At 45.2% G+C, this 23358-nt stretch overlaps 2 protein-coding genes across 5 annotated transcripts in view; one reads left to right on the top strand and one right to left on the bottom strand.

Annotated features, from left to right (window-relative positions):
- The window catches only part of SLA (Src like adaptor), a 66520-nt gene extending 43682 nt beyond the window's left edge, over positions 1–22838 (bottom strand). For all 4 annotated transcript variants that reach the window (XM_025393982.1, XM_025393981.1, XM_025393978.1 and 1 more), the window contains exon 1: positions 21864–22838. Coding sequence is in view for 2 of the 4 variants with exons in the window: in XM_025393981.1 (XP_025249766.1) it covers positions 21864–21874 (11 nt within the window). In the remaining 2 variants the exon portion in view is untranslated. The remainder of the gene's footprint in view (positions 1–21863) is intronic.
- The window catches only part of TG (thyroglobulin), a 275204-nt gene that overhangs the window by 218118 nt on the left and 33728 nt on the right, over positions 1–23358 (top strand). The window contains exons 42-43 of the mRNA XM_025393976.1: positions 14372–14536; positions 15537–15704. Coding sequence (XP_025249761.1) covers positions 14372–14536; positions 15537–15704 — 333 coding nt within the window. The remainder of the gene's footprint in view (positions 1–14371; positions 14537–15536; positions 15705–23358) is intronic.

The following is a 23358-nucleotide window of genomic DNA, read 5'->3' on the forward strand; positions in this document are numbered from 1 at the left end:
TGCCTCTCAGCCAACAATGATTGCTCCCTCTCAGAAGGCCCCTTGGTGTTTTATCTGTATCATAGGAATGCGACACATTGCATATTGGAGTAATGAGCAAGAGAGGATTTGAGGTACTTAGGAGTTGTGTGATCTTGTGGGGCTTTCTGATTCTTTCTCTCAGCCTAGTGATGTTTCTGATACTACTTTATCATGAGAATCCATACATAATAATGTGTACAGCCCACCTGGTCCAGTGCAAGGCACATAGGAGGGGACCACCAGATAGAGGTGCTTTTCTTTCCTTTCAAATTGGAGCCTGAGCTTGGAAAGGCAGGAGTATGTCTAACCATGACCACGTAGCCTAGCACAGAGGTTATCCCCAAAGATGTGATCCATAGCTATCCCTCAATAAAAGAATAAATGAAGGTTGTGCCTTTTGAATTAAAGTACGTACACTGTAAATGGTGACTTTTCACCTCTGGGGAAGACAATAAGCTAACTATGAAAACCATCTGTGGGGAGAGCAGACCCTATTGTTTCTCTGGAGATAAAAGTTTATGTTTCTGGAACATCTCCAAAGTTGGATCAGTGGTCCATCTGGATGAGCTGATTTCTCCAGCTGGAGTGGAGCCTAAATGTGTATGTCATCAGAATCTTCGGGAGGTCTTTTGGCACTAACAATATTCTCGGGAAGAAGAAGGAAAAAAAAAAAAAAGTAGCCGCTTTTTGTCCACCACAGCTGTCTGCTGCAAAGAGCTGCACGGATATGTTGATTCGTTCAAGCTGTTCTCTTCTGTTATTGCTCAACCTAGACCCACATCGGGGGAGACCTTACTGTTCTTAGCCATGCAAGGGTTGATGAAGAGGTCAGCAATGTTCCCAGAGGTTGGGAAGTTCTCTGCTCAACCTAGCCTCCACATCGAGGGAGACCTTACTGTTCTTAGCCTTGCAAGGGTTGATGAAGAGGTCAGCAATGTTCCCAGAGGTTGGGAAGTTCTCTGAGCAGGACCCAATTTCAGTTGGTTGCAACGTTGCTTTCTTTGCTCACTTCCTGTGGCTGCGCTCCTGTGTAAGCCTTCCTGCTTCCGGTGGATTGTCACACAGGCCCCACTCAAGAGAACACTGCTCCAACAGAAACGTAGAGGAGGAAACAGGCATCTCATTTCTAAGCAAAGAGGAATCTAGCCAGGAATGTTGAAATGTATTTTATCTTCCCTTGGTGCCAATTTAGAGTCTATCTTCTGTAAAGGGCACAGAGATCCTTGTGAACTCTGTTTAAGGACACAGACAAAAGACAAAGTCTTCCCATGTATATGATGTATGGTGTAGGGTGTACGGTGTATGGTGTTGGTGGTGTTGGGTGTTGTTAGGCCCCATGAAGGGAATTGTTTCAAGGGTGTCTCATAACACCAACCTTCCCTATATTTTCTATTGGTCTGACTTTCAAAAACTATAAGTTCCAAGAAGGCAGGGAGTATATCTGTTTGGCCAGTTATTGACAGCTAGCTTTGGCACTTTGCATGCCTGAGGCAACCAGCAAAGGTCCACTGGAAAGAAGGAGGGAAAGAAGGGAGAGAGGGCAGGAGAGACAGGGAGCAAGTTAAGAAGAAAATCTTTCTCTCCCATAGATTGCAAACTTTCTTAAGGCCTTAATCATTTCTGATTCCCTGCAGCATTGGGCAGATAGGAGGAGCTCACAGATGCCCATGGAATTATCTTGATGATCGACTAGCTTGCTGCAGCAGAGCAGGCTGTGGGCCCTGGGAAAGTAGAAACAGCGGCTGGACATTGAGCGATAAGGCCTTTGCGGCTAGCTTCCCCACATCACCGGAGTCAAGCCTCTTAAACACTCTGCCCTGGCATTTTCGTCTCCTAAACAACAATGCCAAGAAACCTTGCCCAACCACTTCTAAGTCTGCTTGAACAGCACAAAATGAGGGTAGGATCTGTAACAGCATTATTGTGACTTTTATGAAGGTTTATTATTAAGGTTTCCTCTACTGTTCTCATTCTATGATGCCTTAATACTTTCATGACATACACTGTTTTCTAATGATAAGTTTCTCTCATTGTTATCAAAAGAAAAACAACTCGAAACTAGCCTTGATGTAATTTAAAACAGTGTCATCCAGTTATAACCGACTGGATGGGTGTGAAATCATATGTCAGCACTGGCTTCGGTGCTCACTGAGCCACAACTAATTACACTTAGTCGAGTGGGGCAACCATGGAGGGAAAGCAATGAGTAGGCAGGCCTAGTTGCTATAGAAATAGTTCTGGCCAAAACAACATTTCAATCCCAAAAGCCATTTTTAGACTAGAAAATTTTATTTTTGTTTAAGTAGCAATAATAAATAATTATAACCTGTAAAGCATGGTACAGATGTCAGTTATCATTATTTATTATTGCTAATACTTTATGACCTGTAAAGCACTATACAGTTGTCAGTTATCAAGTATTTTTTGAACTTGTTACTTAATTTTCACAAGAACTCTTTGAAATATCAAAGAGTTGAAATATCAAATAGTTTGAAATATCAAATATCAAAGCAGTTTTAACAACTGCTACTACTATTTATTGTAAACTTGAAACATGTAAGCAATTTACATGTTATCTCATCAATTCATCTTAACAAATGAATGAGGTAAATATTCTCATCCTTATTTTATATTAGGGGAAACTAAGGCACTGGGACTTTAAATAGTTTTCCTAAGAACACATAGATGGTTAGAGGGGGTGTTGGACTTGAACCTGGGCTGATGGACCCCATGGCCTACGCTCTTGATGCCACATATCACATACCCACTTTACAGATGAGGAAATGGAGACCCAGAGAGTTAAGCCAATTACTAAGTTGTCAGTACAAGATTCAGTAAGATTTCTTCAACCTGAAAGCCCATGGTCTCTCTATTTTTTTCTGCATCTCTTTAAAATAATAATAATTAGTTTATTTGAAGAGGATTCATAGAGGATAATGTTGGAATTGTGTGATGTGGGTTCCAGAATCTAAGCAGGCTCAGGGACCCATGTGTGCCCTTCTCATCCAGTGCCCTGCTGCCCTGTCCAGGTTCTAGTGAAGCCACCACCTCCTCAGATGGTCCGTCTGCACCCAGTGGTTCGCAGTTTTCCCCCGGCTCCTCTATCTCTGCATGGAGCCACCTCAGTCACTCAGCCCAGGCCGTACCTTCTGTGGCACTGTCCTCTGAGAGGTGACCCTGATCCCTCCCAGATACCTTCTATGCCATTCCCTCTGCTGTGCTCATGAGGCCATTCCCACCCATCAGCATCTCAGAACTTTCTGCATGCACTGTGTTTTCTAGGGCAGGCATAGTGAGTCCTTTCTGCTGGTCAAGAGCTGGCCCATGGCATTTACTGGAGGAAGGAGGGAGGAAGCAAAGAAAGGAGGGAAGAAATGGAGAGAGAGAGGCAGTCTAGGGGCTACTGGAAGGAAAATAGAAAGAGATTTTGCCTCTGTCTAGGCAGTCCCCACTGCTCTAGCTCTTCTCCTGGGCCCTGAAACAAAGCTGCAATAATAAATGACTAGAAAGAAGCAGTCAGGGTCTTTTACAAGCTATAATGATGAAATTATTTTTAAAAGGAAACATATGCCCATGTGTATGTATGAAGTGCTCATTGACAATGGAAGGGAGGCTCAGGAGCCTGCATTTTAAATTCTCTTTGAAATAAGAGGGCAGCCATTGCCTCGGCTATCACTCATGGTGTCACTTTTAAAGTGTGACACCTTTGCCTGGGAAATCAGAAATTTTCAAGTGCCAAGCATTTAAATGGCTTCTGACAGCCAGAAGGTGACAGAGGCAATTAGACTTCATGTTTGTAACAGATGGAAAAAGGCATTTTGTCAAGTCTGCAAGACCTGTAGGAAAATATGACAGGTGCCGGCTCTGAACTAAAGAGACAAAGCCAAGGCTCAGGTCCTCTCCATTTCCCAGCAGAAGTGACTGGAAGAGACCCCTTAGAGGGCTCCCCCACAGGGGCCTGTGAAGGCCTCCACACTGTGCCTCCACAGGCAAGGGAGACAGTTCTACAGCTAGACCACATGGAAGGCAGTGTCTGTCAAAGATGTCTGTAGAAGGCAGGTTGAGTGCAGATTCTGTTTGGCACACAGAGGGTGGGTAGTGTCGTGGCTTTGGAGACAAATAGCCTGAATCCAATTCCCCAGCAGTGGGTGATTTGGGACAAAGTCATTTACCCTCTCTGAGCCTCACTCTTTAATAAAAGAGGCATAGTCGTGTCTTCCTGCTTCAGAGGTTTAGTGAGCACAAACTGAGAACAGCATGTAAAGTGCTTGGAGCACACCAGCTCCCCGTTACTTTTTGGTACTTTTCTTCTCTTTCCTCCATGTGTAGACACAGCTGGTGGGTGATTTAAGCTTGCAAGTATAAAAATATACCAAGGTACAATCTCTCTGTAGGACAGGTTAGCAGTCCATTGTAAAAAAAAAAAAAAAGTTTTTGTATTGTAAAATATCTATCTATAGAATGCAAGGCAGAACTCGTGAACCTTGCACTAGGCAAGGGTTTCTTAGATAAGACACCAAACCTCAGGCAGCAAAAGAAAAAATAGATACATCGGATTTCATCACAATTTTAAAAATTCTGTGCTGCAAAAGATGCCACAAAGAAAGTGAAAAGAAAATCCACATAATGGGAGAAAATATTTGCAAATTATGTATCTAATAAAGGACTTGTACCAAGAAAACATAAAGAATACTTACAAATCAATAACGAAAAGACAAATAACTCAATCTGAAAACAAGCAAAGGATCTGAATAGACGTTTCTCCAAAGAAGATGTACAAATGGGCCCATAAGCACAGCAAAAGATTCTTAACACTATCAGTCAGTCATCAGCAAAATGCAAATTAAACCCATAATGAGACATTAACTCACACACAGTAGGATGCCTATAATAATAACAATTTTTAAAAATCAGATGGTGTTACTAAGGATATGAAGAAGTAAAAGCATTCTTTTATTGCTAGTGGGAATATAAAATAATGCAGCCACTTTGACAAACAGTTTGGCAACTTCTCAGAAGGTTAAACACAGAGTTTTCATGTGACCTAGCAATTCCACCCCTACATGTGCATTCAAGAGACGTGAAAACATGCATCCATATAAGAACTTGTATATGACTGTTCACAACAGCATTATTCATAACTGGCAAAAAGTAGAAACAACCCAAATGTTTAGCAGCCAATGAATAATGGTTTCTCTATACAATTAAGTATAATTCAGCAATGAAAATAAATACAGTACTAATACCTGCTATAATACAGGTGAAATAAAAGAAGCCAGACACAGAAGGCTACATATTATATGATTCCATTTATATGAAATGTCCAGAATAGGCAAATCTATAGAGACAGAAAGTAGATTAGTGATGGCCTGGGGCTGGGAGTGAGGGTGGAGAATGAGGAATGACTGCTAATGGGTACAGGATTTCTTTGTGGGATAATGAAAATGTTCTAAAATTAGATGTGGTGATGATTGCACAACTCTGTGACTATAACTAAAAACCATTGAATTAAGTGGGTGAATTCTGTGGTATGTGAATTATATCACAATAACACAATTTCCTAAAGTTAGCTATAGATACCAAGAATCGTAGCTTAAAATACTAGGTAAATGTTTATCATACAACAAAAACCTTCTTCTTTAATACAGATGTTCATGTGGCAGCTATTTAATGAGAAACTATTAAAATGCCATGGAAACAACTCATTTAATACATTTTTATTATCTTATTGATGAAAAAAAAAACTATACCTTTTGACCCAGTAATGCCTTTGCATAAGGAAATCATCATGGATATATGAATAGATTTAGCTATAAAGATGTACATTGCAGTATTGTCTGTAACCTCATAAAGCCTGAAACAACAATAACTATCATTTATTAAATATTTACAGTTTGTAATGCACCATACCATTACAGAAAACTTTCTCATTTCTTTAGTACAACAATCCAATGGGGAAGCTCTCAATATTGTTATATTCCTTACAGATGAAGAAAGTCTCAAATCAAACATCTGCAAATCAGAACTGGGATTTGTATCCAAGTCTATCATATTCCATGGCCTGCAGGTGCCCCTAACCTGTCTATAACATTCTCCCTAATAACCTAAAATCCTAAATTTAATTAGCATGCTGGCATTGAAAACAATCTTGTAAATAAATAAGTAATGATACATAATGATGTAGACAATGGATTGTTAGGGGGGAAAGACAGGCTCAAAAACAATATGCTCTCTGTATTTCCTGAATACATGTGTATACACACACACACACACACACACACACACACACACAGACGGAAGAGACATGCTGGAAGCTAATAGCATGTAACAGTGGTTTTCTTTGATTGCGAGGATTATGTGTAATTTTAATTTTCTCTGTTTCGTTCACCTGTATTTTCTATTTGGGGACTGCTATTTTTGCTTTAAAAATTGCAAAGGGCATTCTGTTTCCTCTTTAAATAAGCTAAGGTCGCACTGATGGATGTAGAGCAGTATATGACCGTCTTTTTCTAGAGTACGAAAACGATTGCATTTGTGCCGATCTGTGAAGAGAGCAAGGCTTATTGCTGGACCTCTTCTCTCAGCCAGAAGCACCCCCTTCCTCCCTCAGGGTTTGAGGATTCTCATTTCTTCCCACTTCTTATTGTCCCTGCAAAGGTTTTCTAAATGGACTTGGCCACGTCACTTGTCCACTGACGTGCTTACACGATAAGCTGTAATGAGTGCTTCCGTCTTGACAAGGATCAGTTATATTTTAGTGTGGAATTCATCTTTTAAATGTAATTTAAATTTTTTCTAATTAAAAATTTAACATTAATTCATTGGAGACAAGTTAGAATATTCTGAAAAGTATAAAAAGCCAATAGAACTCCTCCATCATTCACTCACCTTGAATTGTTAGAAGGCTCTGTGGATTGATGAAGTCAGACTATTCAAATAAACCCGGTGGGGCCAGGCAGCAGGAGGTGCCCTGGGACTGGATGTCTCCTCCAGCTGTTGAAACAGCATGGCATCATGGGAAAAAAAAAACCTGGGGCCAGAAAGCCTGGGTCTTAACCTCTTTCACCAGCTACTAGCAGGTGTTTAAACTTCTTAGACACTGTTTCTTGAGTGTACCCCAAATTCTTCTTGAAATGAAGTGGGCCATACATAAAAGAATGATTAAGAAAGTAGTGTTTTCAGTAATATTGGTTCTTCCTACTTCCTAGGATGGTAGTGGGAGTTTAAAGGAGCCAATAGAGGCGAGAGCTCTGTCTTAAGCAGAATGCAGCACAGTTGTACATGTGAATCAAAGCAACTTGGGATAGACTTTCTCTTGTCTCACGAGGACTTTTCAGTCTGCAGATGTGACATGGTGTGTTTTTGAGCCTTATGGCAATCCTGTGATGGAGAAGCTAAACTCCCCTCCTGCTCCTCCTCCTCCTCCTCTTGCTGTCCCAGCCACCCTTGCAAAAACCTTGCCTATGAGTCGCCATCCACCAGCCACTCATGAATGGAATGGAAAATAAGGGTCTGCAATGTGCTTAGTGATTGCTGTTTTCTCAGGTAGGTAGCACAGTATGTGGGAAATGATGAAATCTTTATAATTCTAGCCATGCTACTGATCAATTCTATGACCTTGGAAAAATTACCTACCCACTCCAGGCCTCAGTCTCTCTATCTGTAAAATAGGGATTATAATATTACACTTAGAGGGTTGTTTTGGAGATCATGAGAGAAAACGTGAATAAATGACATGGCCCTTAGAAGGTGCCTTATAAATGTTTAAGTCTTTTCTGCTTTCCCTTAAGTAAACACACACACATGCACTTTTTATACAAGAAAGAAGGAATAGCATTCACTAGGCCTCCTTCAAATCCTACATTTCAGATTGTCCCCTAGATCATGACTTTACCAACAGGTAGTTTTGATGCCTTTTAGGAAATCAAGAGTGAAACCTTAGCCTGATGTTCAAAGGACATTGACCAAGGGTTAAGCTACCATCTCCCTTTCTCACCCAAATTCCACGGGCTTTCACCAAGTGAAACCAAGAACTTCTGATTCTAAGAAGAAAAGAGAAGTGCAATCTTTTGCCCTAAGACTGGGATTTCAAGATGAAAGTTGTATTAATTATCGTCCTTCTCATGTAAGTTTTGCCAAAACTGAAGTATTACAAATTAGAGTAAAACTCAGGCTTTTAGGGATCAAGAAAAGAAGATGATTTTAGTGTAGAAAACACGCAAGAGAATACAAATATAAACTCAGATGTTACAGAAAAGTCCATCTGTGCTTTAGCTTCCAGAGCGCTCTCCCTAAGCTGTCCTGGCTGCTCAATCGCATGCCGCAATTAAGCTGGCCTACGACACCTTGGTGGCAACTTCCAGGTGTGGGTGAGTTCCCAGGAGAGGTCAGTGCGAGGGCAGAGACATGGCGCTGTGGGTCACACACTACCCCTTTATCCTTAGACCTTACAAGTCACCAATGGACTCCCTGCCTCAGATGCTCACTGCTCCAGTCCATCCCACAGTCAACTGGCTGAGCCACCATCCTGCCATTCATTCCAGTTCTCTTCTGTTCCACATATGGTGTCCCACACTTTGTGCTGGGCTCTGGGGATAGAGGAATAACTACCTCCCAACACCTGCCATCAGAAGCTTACATTCAGGAGGTGTTGATGCTCCATCCTTTACTGAGGGCCTGCTGAGCACTACCAACCATTTTCAGCACTGAGAATGCAAAGACAAAGAATCCAGTGACAGGAAATTCCCAAGCCTTTTCTGTCATACCTCATTTAAAAGATTTTATGGATTCCTCATTGCCCATTGCCTGAAGGATACCTGCTCTGTGTCCCAGGGTTGGTGCCTTCTAAATCACATCTCTTACTTAGTCTGGGATTTAATGACTTCTGAAGTTTACTTCTCACCACACTTCTATGGAAATTCTTCTCTTCATTTAGAAGTCACTGGTCCATCTGCCTGCCATTCATTCATTTCTTCACTCCCTCACTCATACAGTCATTCATTCACTCATGCAATACTTATTTTGAGTTCCAGGCCCTGTCCTGGGGCTGCCGGGTTACTTAGGACCCAGCTCCTATCTATAACTCCTTTGGGTAATCAGCCTCTGACCCCACTGCCATCCCTGCCCACTCCCCCTCAGAATGGTCACCCACCCTGCTTCTCCCATTCCTTTCCTCTCATAGAGATCCACTCAAGTCCTAGTGATTCTCTGCAGCTTCCTCTGGGCCACCCTAGTGCCCAGAAATCCCTCCCTCCCCTGAATCCCCAAAGCACAAGAATTCTTGGCTCACTTCTGCTGATTACTGCACAGAGCTCATCTGGAGGCCACCAGTATGTATGTCCTGCTGGATATAGTACACATTTTTAAAAAGCATCCAACTAACTGGGGCTTGAGACGTATGCTTCTTTGTGACTCACTTTGCCTCAAATAAAATAGAGTCAAAAGAAATACAAGGTTGATAACTCTCAGGTAATACTTGGCAATTGATTTCAATAAGCCAGCATTCAATAAGTCAGCTAGAGATAGTTAAGTTTCTAGAGGCCCAGTGGTCTGGTCAGGGCTTAGAAGTCACACGTCTGTTTTCTCCCAGGAGAAGCAGACAGAAACCCTGGGTTTGGAGTTGGAATACCTGGGTTCAGGTTCTGTGCAACAGAGAATTTCTCCCTGAAAAGACATAGTCCTTCCTACCTGATTTCACTTCATAGTGTTGTGGCAGGAAATAAATCATGAGAGTGGGCAAGAAAGCACCTTGGCCCGTGTGTGGTACCACAGGGAAGCAAGTTTGCCAGCTCCACAGCTGCTTCGTGTGTAGAGGCACCTTCCCCCAAGTCAGACAGTGCAAGGGACTTGCTCCCCATCAGCCTAGGTTGTAATGACGAGTTTCATCAAGTTACATTGCAGGCATTAAATCATGGATAATAACATTCCTAATGATGAGTACAACCAACTTTGAGTGCAAATTACACATCAGGTATTTTACCTCCATTGTCTCCTTTAATCTGTGCATCAGCTCTGTGAATGCTGATCATAATATCTGCAATTTACAGATTAGGAACTGGAAGCTCAGAAAGACAAAGGAAATTGGCAAAATGGCCATGGGAGGAGCTGGAATTAAAACATCAGTCTGTCTGGAACAAGAGCCATGAGCTTTTTACTTTGCTTTGGCCTCACCCTCTCATGGGGATAGAAAGGAACTGTCCACCACAAGCATGAGATGGCACACTGGTTAGAACATGGAGCTCTGGCACCTGCAGCCTGGGCTCAAATCCTGGCTCTGTTACCCCCAGCTCTGAGACTCTGGGGAAGTGGCTTCAACTCTACCCTGGAGCCTCCTCTAAAGTTGAAATAATACTGTTGTTACCCAACTCCTGGGATTGCTCTGAGAGGTAGGTGAGCTTCTACACGTACAACCCGCATTCAATGCCAGGCACACAGGAAGTGCTACTTGAATGTTTATCCTCGTCTTCATTGCTGTGTCTGTGCTGGGCACTGCTGAAAGAGCTTTGTAGGAATTAACTCCTCGATTCCACGCCATGCCTGATGGATAAGGAGCTCACTGAGCACCTGCTTACTGGGCTTCCCATCCTTCCCGTCTCCCCGTGAGGTAGACACCGCTGTAGATAAGGATTCACATTCCAGGGAGGGGCTGAGAAGTGCGAGAGGTGCCAGGAGGGAGGCAGAGTCCATCCAGAGGACCCTCTGATGCACGGATGCCCCAGGGCAGAGCCGCCAGAGCTCCTGCTTGTCCGGGGAGCTGCCCACCCCGCTCCTTGTTGCTTTGCTTATTGGAGCTGCTCTGGGGAGGCTGCCTGAGGGAGTCCTCCCAGAAAATGCCACAGGGTCCATTTCAACAAGGGCAACTTTCAACATTTCAACAAGGGCAGCTTTGTGTGTGTGTGTGTGTGTGTATGTGTCTGAGTGTGTGAGTCTATCTGTAGGTGTCTGGGTGTGTCTGTGTACCTTTGAGTATGTGTCTGTGTGTCCGTGACTGTGTGTGTTTGTGTCTTTCTGCGCTTAACGTGAGTGTGTGTCTATGTGTGTGGGTATCTATTTCTTTCTGTAGCTGGATGTTTCTGTGACTGTGTGTGTTTCTAAGTGTGGGTCTCCCTGTGTCTGTGAGTGTATGCCTGTGTTTTTTATGTGACCACGAGTATCTGTGTGTGTAACTGCATAGCTCTGTGTGTGTCCCTATCTATGACTGTGTGTCTCCATCTGTGGCCATGTCTGTGCGTGTGTGTGTTTCCGTCTGTGGCCGTGTGTCTGTGCGTGTAAGCGTATGTCTCCATCGGTATCTGTGTGTGTCCTTAACCCACTTAGACAAACTCCAGGTCCCCTGGTGCTGCTTTAAAACAAAGCAAGGCTCCTGTGTTATGTGATCTCCAGCCAGTGGCTCACTCTGATCTCCAGGATTTTTAAAAGAGAGAGAATTCTAACTCCCAGGATCCTCTGAGAAGCAGTAGCATAAACTCCTTGATTGCGTGAGTGTGTCTCCACCTGTGGCTGTGTGTGGATATGTGTGCTTGGTCAGGGGCAGGTCCTGGCTCCAAAGCGACTACAGTGACTAACTGAGGTCAAGGCACCTCACCATGGTCGGAGGCCCCAGGAACAAAAAGCAGCGGTCAGCAATTGTGGTTTTGACCTGAACTATTTTTAAAGTTAAAAAAACAACAACCAGCGGAAACTCCTCGCCATTGAATAGCTAGGTCAGATTTAGATAAAGCCAGAGCCCAGGGCTACGGACCTACAGGCATGCCTGGGCGGACTGAGAAGACTGATCCCTTTACATCCTGTGGGGTCCCATGAATGTCACTGCACTAACCACAGTGCAGCCACAGCTCCCGCTGTGCAGGGGACACGCTCCTTCACCTACCTGGCCTCATGCATCTTTGCAGCAACCCTGTAAAGTACGGTTGATTGTTCTCATCACAGATGATCACTTGCCCGAGCCCACTTCACCAGGGAGTGACACAGCTGGGGTTCAAACCGAGCCCTTCTGCCCCGATCCCATGCTCTCTGCACACCTCTGCATAGCAACTCCCCTCCTGCCCCTGAGTGCTTTGTCTTAATCAAGTGCTTTCAAACGAAGGCCGAGTCAACCGTTGGCTTGCTTACACACCAATTTTCCATGGTGAAAAAGGTTTCCTTCCGAAAGATCAATTTAAACAACATACTTTCAGAGAAAGAAAAGTTCTCCAAGCCATCTTGCAATATCAGTGTGACCCATGCCTTTATGCCTTTAACCACTTCCTCACCATGTCAGGATCCCTGGCTTTTTATAGCCAAAGAAAATACTGAAAACGTCAAAGGGGGCCCCATCCTGACATTCACAGCTCCTCTCTGCCTGCCTGTGGGCCCTTCTGCAGTTTGCTCTTCAGAACACAGAGTTTTGAGCTTGAATATTTTGAGTGTGTGTGTGTGTTTTCTTTCTTTCTTTCTTTTTTTTTAATTTAAAGTACACCCAGTGGTTCTCAGAAAAGCTGCCCTGCTCATTGTTGGAAAAATAAACCTGAGGGCACAAGAACTCAACAATAGGCTAAATCATATTGACCCTTGTTCCTTGAGTCATTGAATTCCAGGCCTTGGCCTGGCTGAGTAGTTTACTTTTATTGCTGCTGCTTATCAGAGCATCCTGGGAGTTAGGATTCTCTCTCTTGTAAAAACGCTGGAGAGCAGAGTGAGCCACTGGCTGGAGATCACGTAGCACATGAGCCTTGCTTTGTTTTAAAGCAGGACCAGGAGACTCTGAGTTTGTCTAAGCGGTTAAGGACAGAAAACCACATATATCTCCCAGCCCTTTCTGGAGTCGATGGACCTAGTTGCCAGGCCTGTTCTGAGAAGCCCAGAGCCATTACAAAAGTTCCTCTGACACCAGGTCTCACAGTGGCCATGTCCAGGATCCCCCAGTTCCACACACTTGTGTTTTTCCTTGCCGCTGGCTGAGATTCTGACTGTCCGGCCTTGCCTCTGACCCTAGCCGCATGCCCCTTCTTGAGCTTGACAATAAACAGAGATCATCGTAACAACAGTGCCACCACCCTTCGTCAGGAACCTACCAGGTGTATGAAAGGGCCACTTCACAGTGGCTGTTTGGCCACTGGGGTCAGATCCCAGCCCTGCCTCCTACATAATTGTTAAATGGGACAGTAAGAGCAACCGACTTACACAATTGCTGTGAGGATCTGACGAGTTGAAATAGGGAACGTCTTGAGTGAGAGTGAGTTTGTCGAAGCCCTCAATCCACAGTGGTTGCTATTATTTCCATCAGTGGCCGTAGCAGGGGTAAGAGCAGTGGCACTGGTATGGCCACCACTGCCTCCCCTGGTTATCCATGTCTCTTCAGTGGGCAGCCAGTGTCTGAGCTACGGGGTGCCCCATGGAGGATGTGCCCTGGAACTGCACACTGGTCAGGACCCCACTCAGCTCGTTTGTTCCTCCCAGGGCAGATGACCCAATTCTACCAATAGTCCAGGCAGAGATGAACTTCCTGGAACCCAGCTCCTACCACTTACATTATTAGAAAGAAGAAACCTGTCTTTTTTTTTTTTTCTTTTTTTGACAGAGTCTCGCTCTGTCACCCAGACTGGACAGAGATGCAGTGGCGCCATCTCGGTTCACTGCAAGCTCTGCCTCCTGAGTTCACACCATTGTGCTACTTCAGCCTCCCAAGTAGCTGGGACTACAGGTGCCTGCCACCACGCCCAACTGATTTTTTTGTATTTTTAGTAGAGATGGGGTTTCACCGTGTTAGCCAGGATGATCTCGATCTCCTGACCTCATGATCCGCCCACCTTGTCCTCCCAAAGTGAGAAACCTGTCATTTTAGCAGAGAGTACCCTGACTTTGATGAAGCAGTTTACCCTTACAAAGACTGTGTTTTCATCGCCTCCTAGGTGGGCTTCCATTTTAAAGTCCAGCTCCATCTTAATGGAGTCAGGAAAGCTTGCTAGTTAACGAGCCCCCAGGAGGGGCTGGTGGGAGATGGTTCTATCTTTGCAGACTTCTCTTCCCAGAGGATTTTGCTGATCTCCAGTCCTCTTAAAGAACCATCAGCCCTTTGCCTCTTTATACAAATTCATCTGCACAGCCAAGACCGAAGGTTCCCTTGAGCAGCACCCTCACTTCACAGGCTAGAAAACTGAGGCCTAGAGAGACACCTGTTCAATATCACACCGCATGCTGACATGCCGTTGACCAATCCTGACCTCCCCACTGTGTGCATCCCCAGAATGGGTCCTGGGACCCCCAAGCTTGGAGGAAGGATGCAGAACCCTGATGTGGCACTGAGGGCTCCAGGTGAGCAGGGACAGGAGATGATCTGGACCATCAGCCCTGAGCCTGCTTTCTCTTCCAGGGAGGCTCCGCACTCTCCCCAGCCGCCATCATCAGCCATGAGAGGGCTCAGCAGCAGGCAGTTGCTTTGGCAAAGGAGGTCAGCTGCCCTGTGTCATCCAGCCAAGAAGTGGTGTCCTGCCTCCGCCAAAAGCCTGCCAATATCCTCAATGACGCCCAGACCAAGGTGAGCACTCAAGTGCAAGTTGGGAAGGGACATTCTCTGGTCCTTTACAAATAGAAAATGAAGACCTAGAAAGGAAGTGTGACCCACCCCAGCCATACCACACATGAGGCTGATGACCAGCTGGAGCTGGAACTCACATTCCCTAACCCCCAGAGCCGTGCATGCGCCACAGCCTGCAACAGTCTAAACATGGTTACTGAGGGTAGACAGATGCCTCTGCAATTTGTCTTTCTTATTTATAACCTGGGAACAGTTATACAGACCTTATAGAGTAGGAGGAGAGAATGAAGTAACACATGTGAAGGGTTTGGCCTCATGCCAGGACCATGGTGGGCAGGCGACCAAACCCTTGACAGGTCACAGCTACATGTATTGAGCATTGCAGACATGGCTTCACAGATGGCAGTGTATTTGAGTCACTCCTTACCCTTATATGGGATAGCTGTGTGTTCCCTTTCTAGCATGCAAAGTTCTTGCTTGCAGACCAAATCTCTGGCTGGCCCTCACATTAATGAAGGGGACACTAGCAGGAATAATTGTTGTCATTGCAATTGATGGTCTGATCATCTCAGCAATGAGTCTGGACTCACAGAATTGGAGCAGGTCTTATCCTCAGCTCCCCTCAGTGTAGGCTAATTTGATCGTAACTGGAGCTGGTGAATTTCACCTGTCAGAGTCACTGCCTCCTCTTCAACCACTGTCTCCTCCTGACTTCCTCACCCACCTACAGGCTCAGGCTTTCCCATCCCTAGCTGGGGACCTGCTGTCACCTCTGGGATGCTCCCCTGGAGACCATCATTGCTGAGAGTGAGATTCATTCACCTTCCAGCCCCTGACTTTGTCACATGGTGTCCTGCCTGCCAGTTGTCCTGGTCATTTTCTCCCAGTAGAGTCCCAGATGTATAACCAGCATTGGCATTCAGTATGGTTAAGACCTCTTTATGCAAAGCAATGCAACTGATTATTCCAGGACAACTGATTATTGTTGTATCCAATGTAGCTCCTGGCCGTGAGTGGCCCTTTCCACTACTGGGGTCCTGTGATCGATGGCCAGTTCCTCCGTGAGCCTCCAGCCAGAGCACTGAAGAGGTCTTTACGGGCAGAGGTCGATCTGCTCATCGGGAGTTCTCAGGACGACGGGCTCATCAACAGAGCAAAGGCTGTGAAGGTAGGCAGGGAGGGAGCCTCGGATGTATCCAGCCAGGCATTTCCTAAGGGCTCTGGACCTCAATGTCTGACTTGATCAAGAGAAATAGATCAATTGCTGAATAACTACTGTGTGCAATGCTTACGTGAGTTTAGGAAGTAGTAATGGGGGGATACAGAAATTAGACACTTGCAGGATAGTGAGCAACACAGGCACATCCACAAATTACAGCTGTGAATAAATCACTGGGGAAAACTGGAGCTGACCCAGAAGCTCTGCAGCTCTGGGCTGCAAGTTAGAATACCCACGTTCTGGGCCATGCCACCCATATTTCATGGAGGATGCTTGTCATCCTGAGAACTGAGAGACAATGAGGCGGGGGCATGAAGGGACTCTTGTTAAATCATCACCCTTTCCCAATCCTGAAAAAGACACTGAAGCACCAGCCTTCCAAGTTAAATTTCTTAGTAAAGAGAGCATGCACCATGCACCTGGCAAACATGCAACTTTGTGCAGCTTGCTGGAGGCACAGCGAAGTGGGAGTGAGCTGTGAGGTCTGCATTCTGCTTGAATGCACAGTTCCTGCTCTCACCAGCAGTCACAGTCACTCACTAGGATGTGGCTAACCCTGGAAGAGACCGAGCACGTGCTCCTCTGCCCACCCCACCCTGCCTTGGACAAGCTACTCTTGGCCAAAGCCTTGTAGGTGGTCAAGCCTGAGGAGGGGAAGCCCAGTGTGCATCAAGCACAGAGAGAGGACAACTCTGGGCGTGGGTGGAGTGCACCTTTCCCCGCACATGCACAATGTGGGTGTCTGTTGGCTCTGTTGAATATAAGGTAGTCTAATCGGGATTTTGCTAAATCATGATCGCAACCTAACAGGATCCTGAGTTCCTTTGGATAATCCTATTTCCTTTGGGTAATATATTTCACCTTGGGGACTCTATCCTACAGCAATAAAAGCTCTAGTTTTACATGATATATATACAAGAGTATTTATCGCATTGCATTGTTTATTGATTGATTGTGGCATTGATTTTTGTGGCAAAAAATTGGAAACAACTCAAGTGTCCATTAATAGGGAAATGGTTGACTAAATTAAGATACAAACAAGCTATTAAATATTATGCAGATGTTAAAAAGAATGAGCTAGATTTATCTCTACTGACTTAAGGGAAGCCTGTGACACATTGTAAAATGACAAAAAAATATGTAGAGGAATGTGAAATTAAGATAGCATTCATATTTTTAAAAACCAACCTGTATGTATCTTTATATTTGGAAATGTGTGTATTTGTATGTTTTTCTGCATAGAAGGATAACACGGTGAAAAGATTCACAACATGCAGTTAACATTGGCTACCTATGGAGAAAGAGTATTATGAATTATTACTATTGCTGTATATATACACACATGCATAATGTTACATATTATATATATTTATGTGTGCACGTGTATGTAGAGAAAGAGAGAAAGAAGCAGGGTTGGTGAGGTTTGCATATGAAGTTGATTTCTGAAGGTTCCTATCTGGAAGGCGGGTGTGGCATGTGAGCAGTGATAGAGTTCTCTCTGAGAGTGTATGTGTGAGTGTGTGTGTGTGTTGCAAGGGGGTGGTGTCAAGTAAAACTTAGTCACCCTCAGCTTTCATCTAACTAACTCACAGCCAGGGAGAAATACCTTTTATACCTGAACCATTTCACCATTTTTTCTGCCAAGCACTCATATGCAGTATAGCCTTTACCCTGAGGGGCTGAGACTTTATTATTGGACAAGACAACCATTCAGGAATCACTGAAAATGTGCCACTCTCCTCCACTGCCTCGGAGTTTGTAGTCTCTAAAACAGGGATCTTCAAGTTGCTTCTGATCAAGCCCCTCATCAGTTAAGAAATAGTAAGTTTAGTTATTTAAGTATAAATTATATACATGTGTACTCCTGTACTAATACACTGAATTATTATAAATGCTTTATTGAATCAAAAGAATGTTAAAGCAAGAGAAAGAAATAGAAGTTCTAATCTTAGTATTCCCTTGCTGCCCCTAAACACTCCCCGCCCTGGAGACAGTACTCTGAGGCATGAGCAGACGGAGATGGAGCTGGCCATTGACCAGGGACTCTTTCCCACTCACCTCCTTATTTGATACCCTCCTACGAGGAATGCACAATCTCTGTGCAGAAGACACTGTGTCCTCACAGCTCTGGTTCTTTGGTCCATGCACTGAAAACTTTTCATGGCCATCTTCGACTTTTGAAAGAGAGGAAGAACTACTTTTATATTCCCAGGAACCTTGGGATCAGCATAGAAAGGGCTGATGGACTTAGGGAGGAGGGAGGCCCTGTGGTTAGTTCCCAGACGTCTCCCAACGCAGTGGAAATGCCATCCATTAGGGAGAGTGAGGGGGTGGTCCTTATTGGCAGATCTGGGACAGTGGTGTTCAGAGGGTAGCTCAGGCTCATGTTTTCTGATTATACCCTTTCATTGTGAGAGAGATGACTGGGGGCTCATGGCTGCCTTGGGCTTCCCTGGTTCAAGCAGAGTCCCAGGAGTGTCTGGAAGTTTCCTAATTTTGTCCTGAATTCCTTAACCAGTCCAGCCAGGGACCTGAATCCAGAGGACTGGGATCTCTACTCAAAGATGCATTTGCATTCTTCTCATTGAGTTTCCCTCTAAGGTTTTTAAGGAAAGCTTACTTTGTTCACTCACAAAGAAAGATGGGGCCACCAGCAGGAGGCTCACTGCCAAACAGGGGCCTGACTGGAGAAGCCAGCACTGAAGTAGGGCACCCCCAAATAGAGAAACCTCTCTGAGGGCACAGCAGAGCAGCTTCTAGCCCTGCTCCATGGTAGTCATCCCAGATACCAACCACAGGGCAGTGTTCCCCCAGCACATTTGTTCATTGGTTAGACCGTTCCTTTCTGGCTTCACTTCTTCATTCATTCCCTTGGGACATGCGTTAGTGAAGCCACTGAGCAACTTTTGTGAGCCTGCATCCTACCGAGAACTCATCTAGGTGCTGATTGGTGAGGAGGACTGCCTGCAGGAGGAGAGTCATGACAGTGGGACTGGAAGCCAGCTCACAGCTCAGTGACACTGCATGTGGTCATCTCCTAAACATGTGTCTGCACCCAGATTTATTCCTCCTGGACTTTTCCTTTGAACTCTGAACTGGTTTAGCCAATGGCCCACTTGACATCTTCACTTACACATCTCATAGTGTCTCGTCCATAACACACCCAAAGTGGACTGCCGATTCCACCTCTGCCCAACCAGCATGTTCTTCTGTAGTCTTCACTATCTCAGTAAACAACTTGGCAACTAAACAACTCATCCTTCTGTACTCAGGCTCAAAACCAAAAGTCATGCCTGACACTGCTCTCTCATATCCTACCAGCATTCTATCAGCAAATCCATTTGGCTGTATTTTCAAACTGTATCCCAAATCCAAGCCCCTCTCCCCTACCTCTTCTACTATCACCCTGATCCAGCCATTTTATTTGAGATTTTTGTGGTAGTCCCCAACTGTCTCTCTGCACCTGCCTTGCCTCTTGTAATCTATGAGAAGCACAGTAGCCAGAGCAATCCCTTTATAAGTCAGACCCTCTGCTCCAAGCCTTCTCTCCAGTGGCCTCCTCTCATGCAGAGGAAAAATCCAGTCTTCTGTTAACTGCCAGAGCCTATTTGATGTGACCCCTGTTAGCTCTCTGACCTTAACTCCTGCTGTTCCCTCCTGGCTTACTGGTTTGTCCCTTTAGAGTTTCTCAAATAGGCTGAGCACATCCCACATCAGGGTCCTGGTATTTGCTGTTTTTTCTTCTTGAATGTTCTTCCCAGATAACTCACTGCCTTACTTCCTTCAGGGTCTGCTTATCAGAAAGACCTTGCTTGACCACTTGGATTCAGAGGGAAGCCATATCCCCAGCCTTCTCTATCCCTACATTCTGCACCCTACCCCAGCACTCAGACCTCCTGCCATATTATGTATTTGTCTATTGTCTTTCTTCCCCAACTAGAATGTTTGAAACTGCTATATCTCTGGTGCCTAGAAATGTGTCTAGTTCTGCTAGACACATCGCACACAACAGGCACACAGTAAACATTCACTAGGATGAATGAATGAAATTATGAAGAACTGACTATGTGGTGGGCCCTAACCCAGAAGTATTCAATGAAATAATTCACCCTCAAAACTATTACCCTATGAGGTGGGGATTATTATTGCTATTTTTCAGAGAGAAACCAGAATTAAAACCCAGGTCTATCTGCCTCCAAAGTATCCTCTTCGCATGACAGCACTCTGGGAAAAGCCAGGCTTTCCTCCAAGAGCCTTCTGTCTACCATCAATGGTATGCTGGGTACTGAAATGTACACAAACCCAGCTAGAATAAGGGCTACTATGTGCAAAGGTCTTTCCAATTCTACCCACATTCTTTTTTTTTCTATAGTCATTTATTGATTTATTTATAATTTTAAAATTTCAATAGCCTTGGGGGCTAGCCTAAGTGAAGTAACTCATGCTCTTACTTTACTTTATTTCAACTGTATGGCTGTGAGGTAGGGAACCATGAACCAGTATTTTATACCATTTTTTTTTCCCGGGAAAGAAAGGCTTAATGGGTTTACCAGATGTCTCTAGGTCAGTTAACTAGTCCTTTGGAAAGCCAAGTCTCCACTGCAGGTCTCTGACCCCAATTGCAGGGTGGGGGAGGGACGGGGGTGGCAGGTGGTGGGATCTACCCATGACCCTATCTGTGCTAAACACTAGATCAGGGATGCACTAGCACCACCTTATCCCTACCATATGCAAGCATCACCCAGAGAGATCCTCAGGATTCTGCCCCACGCAGTACTGCAAGAGGGCACAGTGGACAACCAAGTGGAAACTGAGCTACGAGCTACGGTCCCACCCTTCCAACAATGAGGAAACTCCTTCTGGACTTCAACCCAATGTGCCCTTGCATTGCCCTCCCTTATCTCAGCCCACTCCCGACCTGAATTTAGAGTTGGACTTGTGCATTTCTCTGGTTCCCCCAAGAAGGCTCCATGGCACTTGGGTCCAACCACCATCAGCCAAGGAGACCTGAAGATGGCAGGTTCTGGAGGACCTCAATCTCAGCCATGCCTTTTACTCCACCCTCTGTCCTTTGGTACCCACCCAGTCCCTCCTGCCCCATCTGGGGCTGAGAAACAGGACATATCAATTGCAGCAAACTGCTACATCCACATAAACAGGGTGTTCAGCATGTTTTTGTAACACTAGCACCTGTTTGTTTAGTCATGCTGGGCCAGGTGTTTCAGCACAAAATACAAATTGAATTCCTCCCCTCAGAAGGGCTTGCAGTCAGATAACAGACAAGGCAAATAACTGAAACACCATTGATACATACTATATGGAGAGATGGACGTCTATTCCAAGACCTCAGGAGGTGGGGATCAGGTGCCGTTGGGCCCCATAGCAGCACTGTCAGCTGGAGTGACACAACGGTCAGGAACTGACGAGGACCCTGCTCCCTCGGTCATCTGTCAACAAAGCAGGGAGAGTGTCCTGGATGTCCTTGGATTGCAATCATGAGCATCCAAGTTACCCAGAGTCCGAGCCTTAGTTTCCCTAACTGTAAAGTTGGGAGATGGTTAGTAAATATCCTCATAAAGATGTCCAAGAATTCAAATATACACCAATATCTGGAAAATAGTTTGGCTTCAATAAGTGTTCATTTTTTTCACTTAATTTTTAAATTTTAATATTAAGATTGTGTCCCAAGCTGTTATCCCTTCTTCAGATAATTATACACAGAAAACAGGAATACAGAGAACGTCCAATCTCTGAACCACCTCAGCTGACCTGAAACCGATTTTCCAAATTGTAGTAAACACAAATGCATGCTCTCTACTCATGCCAAAGCTGCATAAGTATCAGCTGGATTCCAGTTCACAAACACATGCAGTGCAGCTTCCCAGGGAAGTCACAGTGGGACGGGAGTGGAGCCTCTTACCCCAAGTCCTGCCCCCTGGAGCCACCCACCACCTCAGCAGAGACCCACCCATTTCCTTCAGACCAAAGACAGAGGGTGGGTACGGGATCCGTCAAGTCCCTCTGAAGACCCTCCCCCACATACCACCCAAAGCCACCTATGGCCCACCCAGGGAGTCCTAATGACACCCAGCAAAGTTAGCAACCTACCGGTGGAGCATCAGGGCTGCCTGAGATGTTCTCCATTCGCGGCAAATGATCTTATTTTCTGAAGTAGCAGCTTTCTATTGAAATTCTTCATCAGGCGCTGTCATGAGGAATTTCCCCCCCTTTTCTCTTTCTTTCTAACTGGTGAAATTGACAGTCTGCCTACATTAACCAGGCATTCATTTGCATGATCAAAAGCAGATTTGTTCCAAGATGCAATGTTCTGCCTTCCCTTCCAAGCACAGGCATCTCCAACGAAGGCGAGAAAAATCAGAAACAGAGCGCCTCCGCTGTGCCCCTGAGCTTGGCCAGGAGTCGGCCTCGTCTGGGAGCAGGTGGAGTGGGGGCCCTGTGAGGAGCAGTGGGGGGAGGGCAGCCCATGTGGGAGTTGGAAAGCAGCACCTGGCAGCCCAAGGTGCTGGCACAAGCCCCAGCACAGGAATATCCAGCCTTTGGTGACAGATTATAGTAAGAGGAGCATGCAGGAGTTTCCAGTGTGTGTGTGATTTCCTGAAAGGAGGCACTGCTGCCTTAAATCCCCAGCACTCAGGGATGGGAGGGTGTTAGGATCTGAACCCAGGGCATCGCGGGGACCTGGATTCAGAAAAATGGGTCACAATTCTTAGCTTTAGCCACATGATGTAGGAGAGTTGCTGAACTGGTCTGAGCTGCAGTTTTTTAGCCTTAGAGTGGACACAGTGAGACCCAGCCTGTCTGTCTCTTGCAGTGTTATAAGAAGTGAAAGAGGTATCTCCCAACACCCAGAGAGCCCTGTAGGTCTCATGGCTCTAGGCTGCCCTCGCACGCTGTAAACCCTCCACCCTGGAGCCGTAACCCCACATTACCCCTCACAGCGGACGCTTACATGCCACCTTGTCTGGTTCTCCCCAGGGACCCTGTGAGCTGGGATTACGGTTCAGAGAAAGCTGAGGATCAGAAGGATTGACTTGTACCCCCCAAAATAATAAAATATTGTATTTCATGACTGCATTGGTATAAAGAAGAATGTAAACCAGGCTGGATTCATTATTATACTTTCATTATTATTATGTTTTTTCTTCTGATTTTAAAAGAAATTAGAAGGAAAATACTTCTGTGAGTTCCTAAAAGTGCAGTGAGCCCTTGCCCCTGAGCCAGCTGTCCTTGATGGAGAAGTAAGCCCTTGTCCCTTAACACCATAATGAGCAGTGAAGTCAGGAGTCATTCAAGCATTAATCCATGCAACATCTCTCCAACACAGATTTATTCAGAGGCTCCTGTGTGCTGGACTCTCTCTAGGCTTTAGAGGGAACAGTTGTAATCCAAACAGATAAAGCCTCTGACTCGGAGAGTTCATGTTGTCATGAAAGGACACAGACGATGTAAGTAAATAAAGCATTTCAGATCTTAGAAGTGCCCTGAAGAACACTGAAGTGGGGCCATTGTAGAGGAGGTGATGGAATGGGGAAAATACTTTAGGGGCAGTCAGGGAAGGCTTTTCAGAGGAGGGGACTTCTGG

The sequence above is a fragment of the Theropithecus gelada genome, chromosome 8 (assembly GCF_003255815.1).
Source record: "Theropithecus gelada isolate Dixy chromosome 8, Tgel_1.0, whole genome shotgun sequence".
NCBI classification, from domain to species: domain Eukaryota; kingdom Metazoa; phylum Chordata; class Mammalia; order Primates; family Cercopithecidae; genus Theropithecus; species Theropithecus gelada.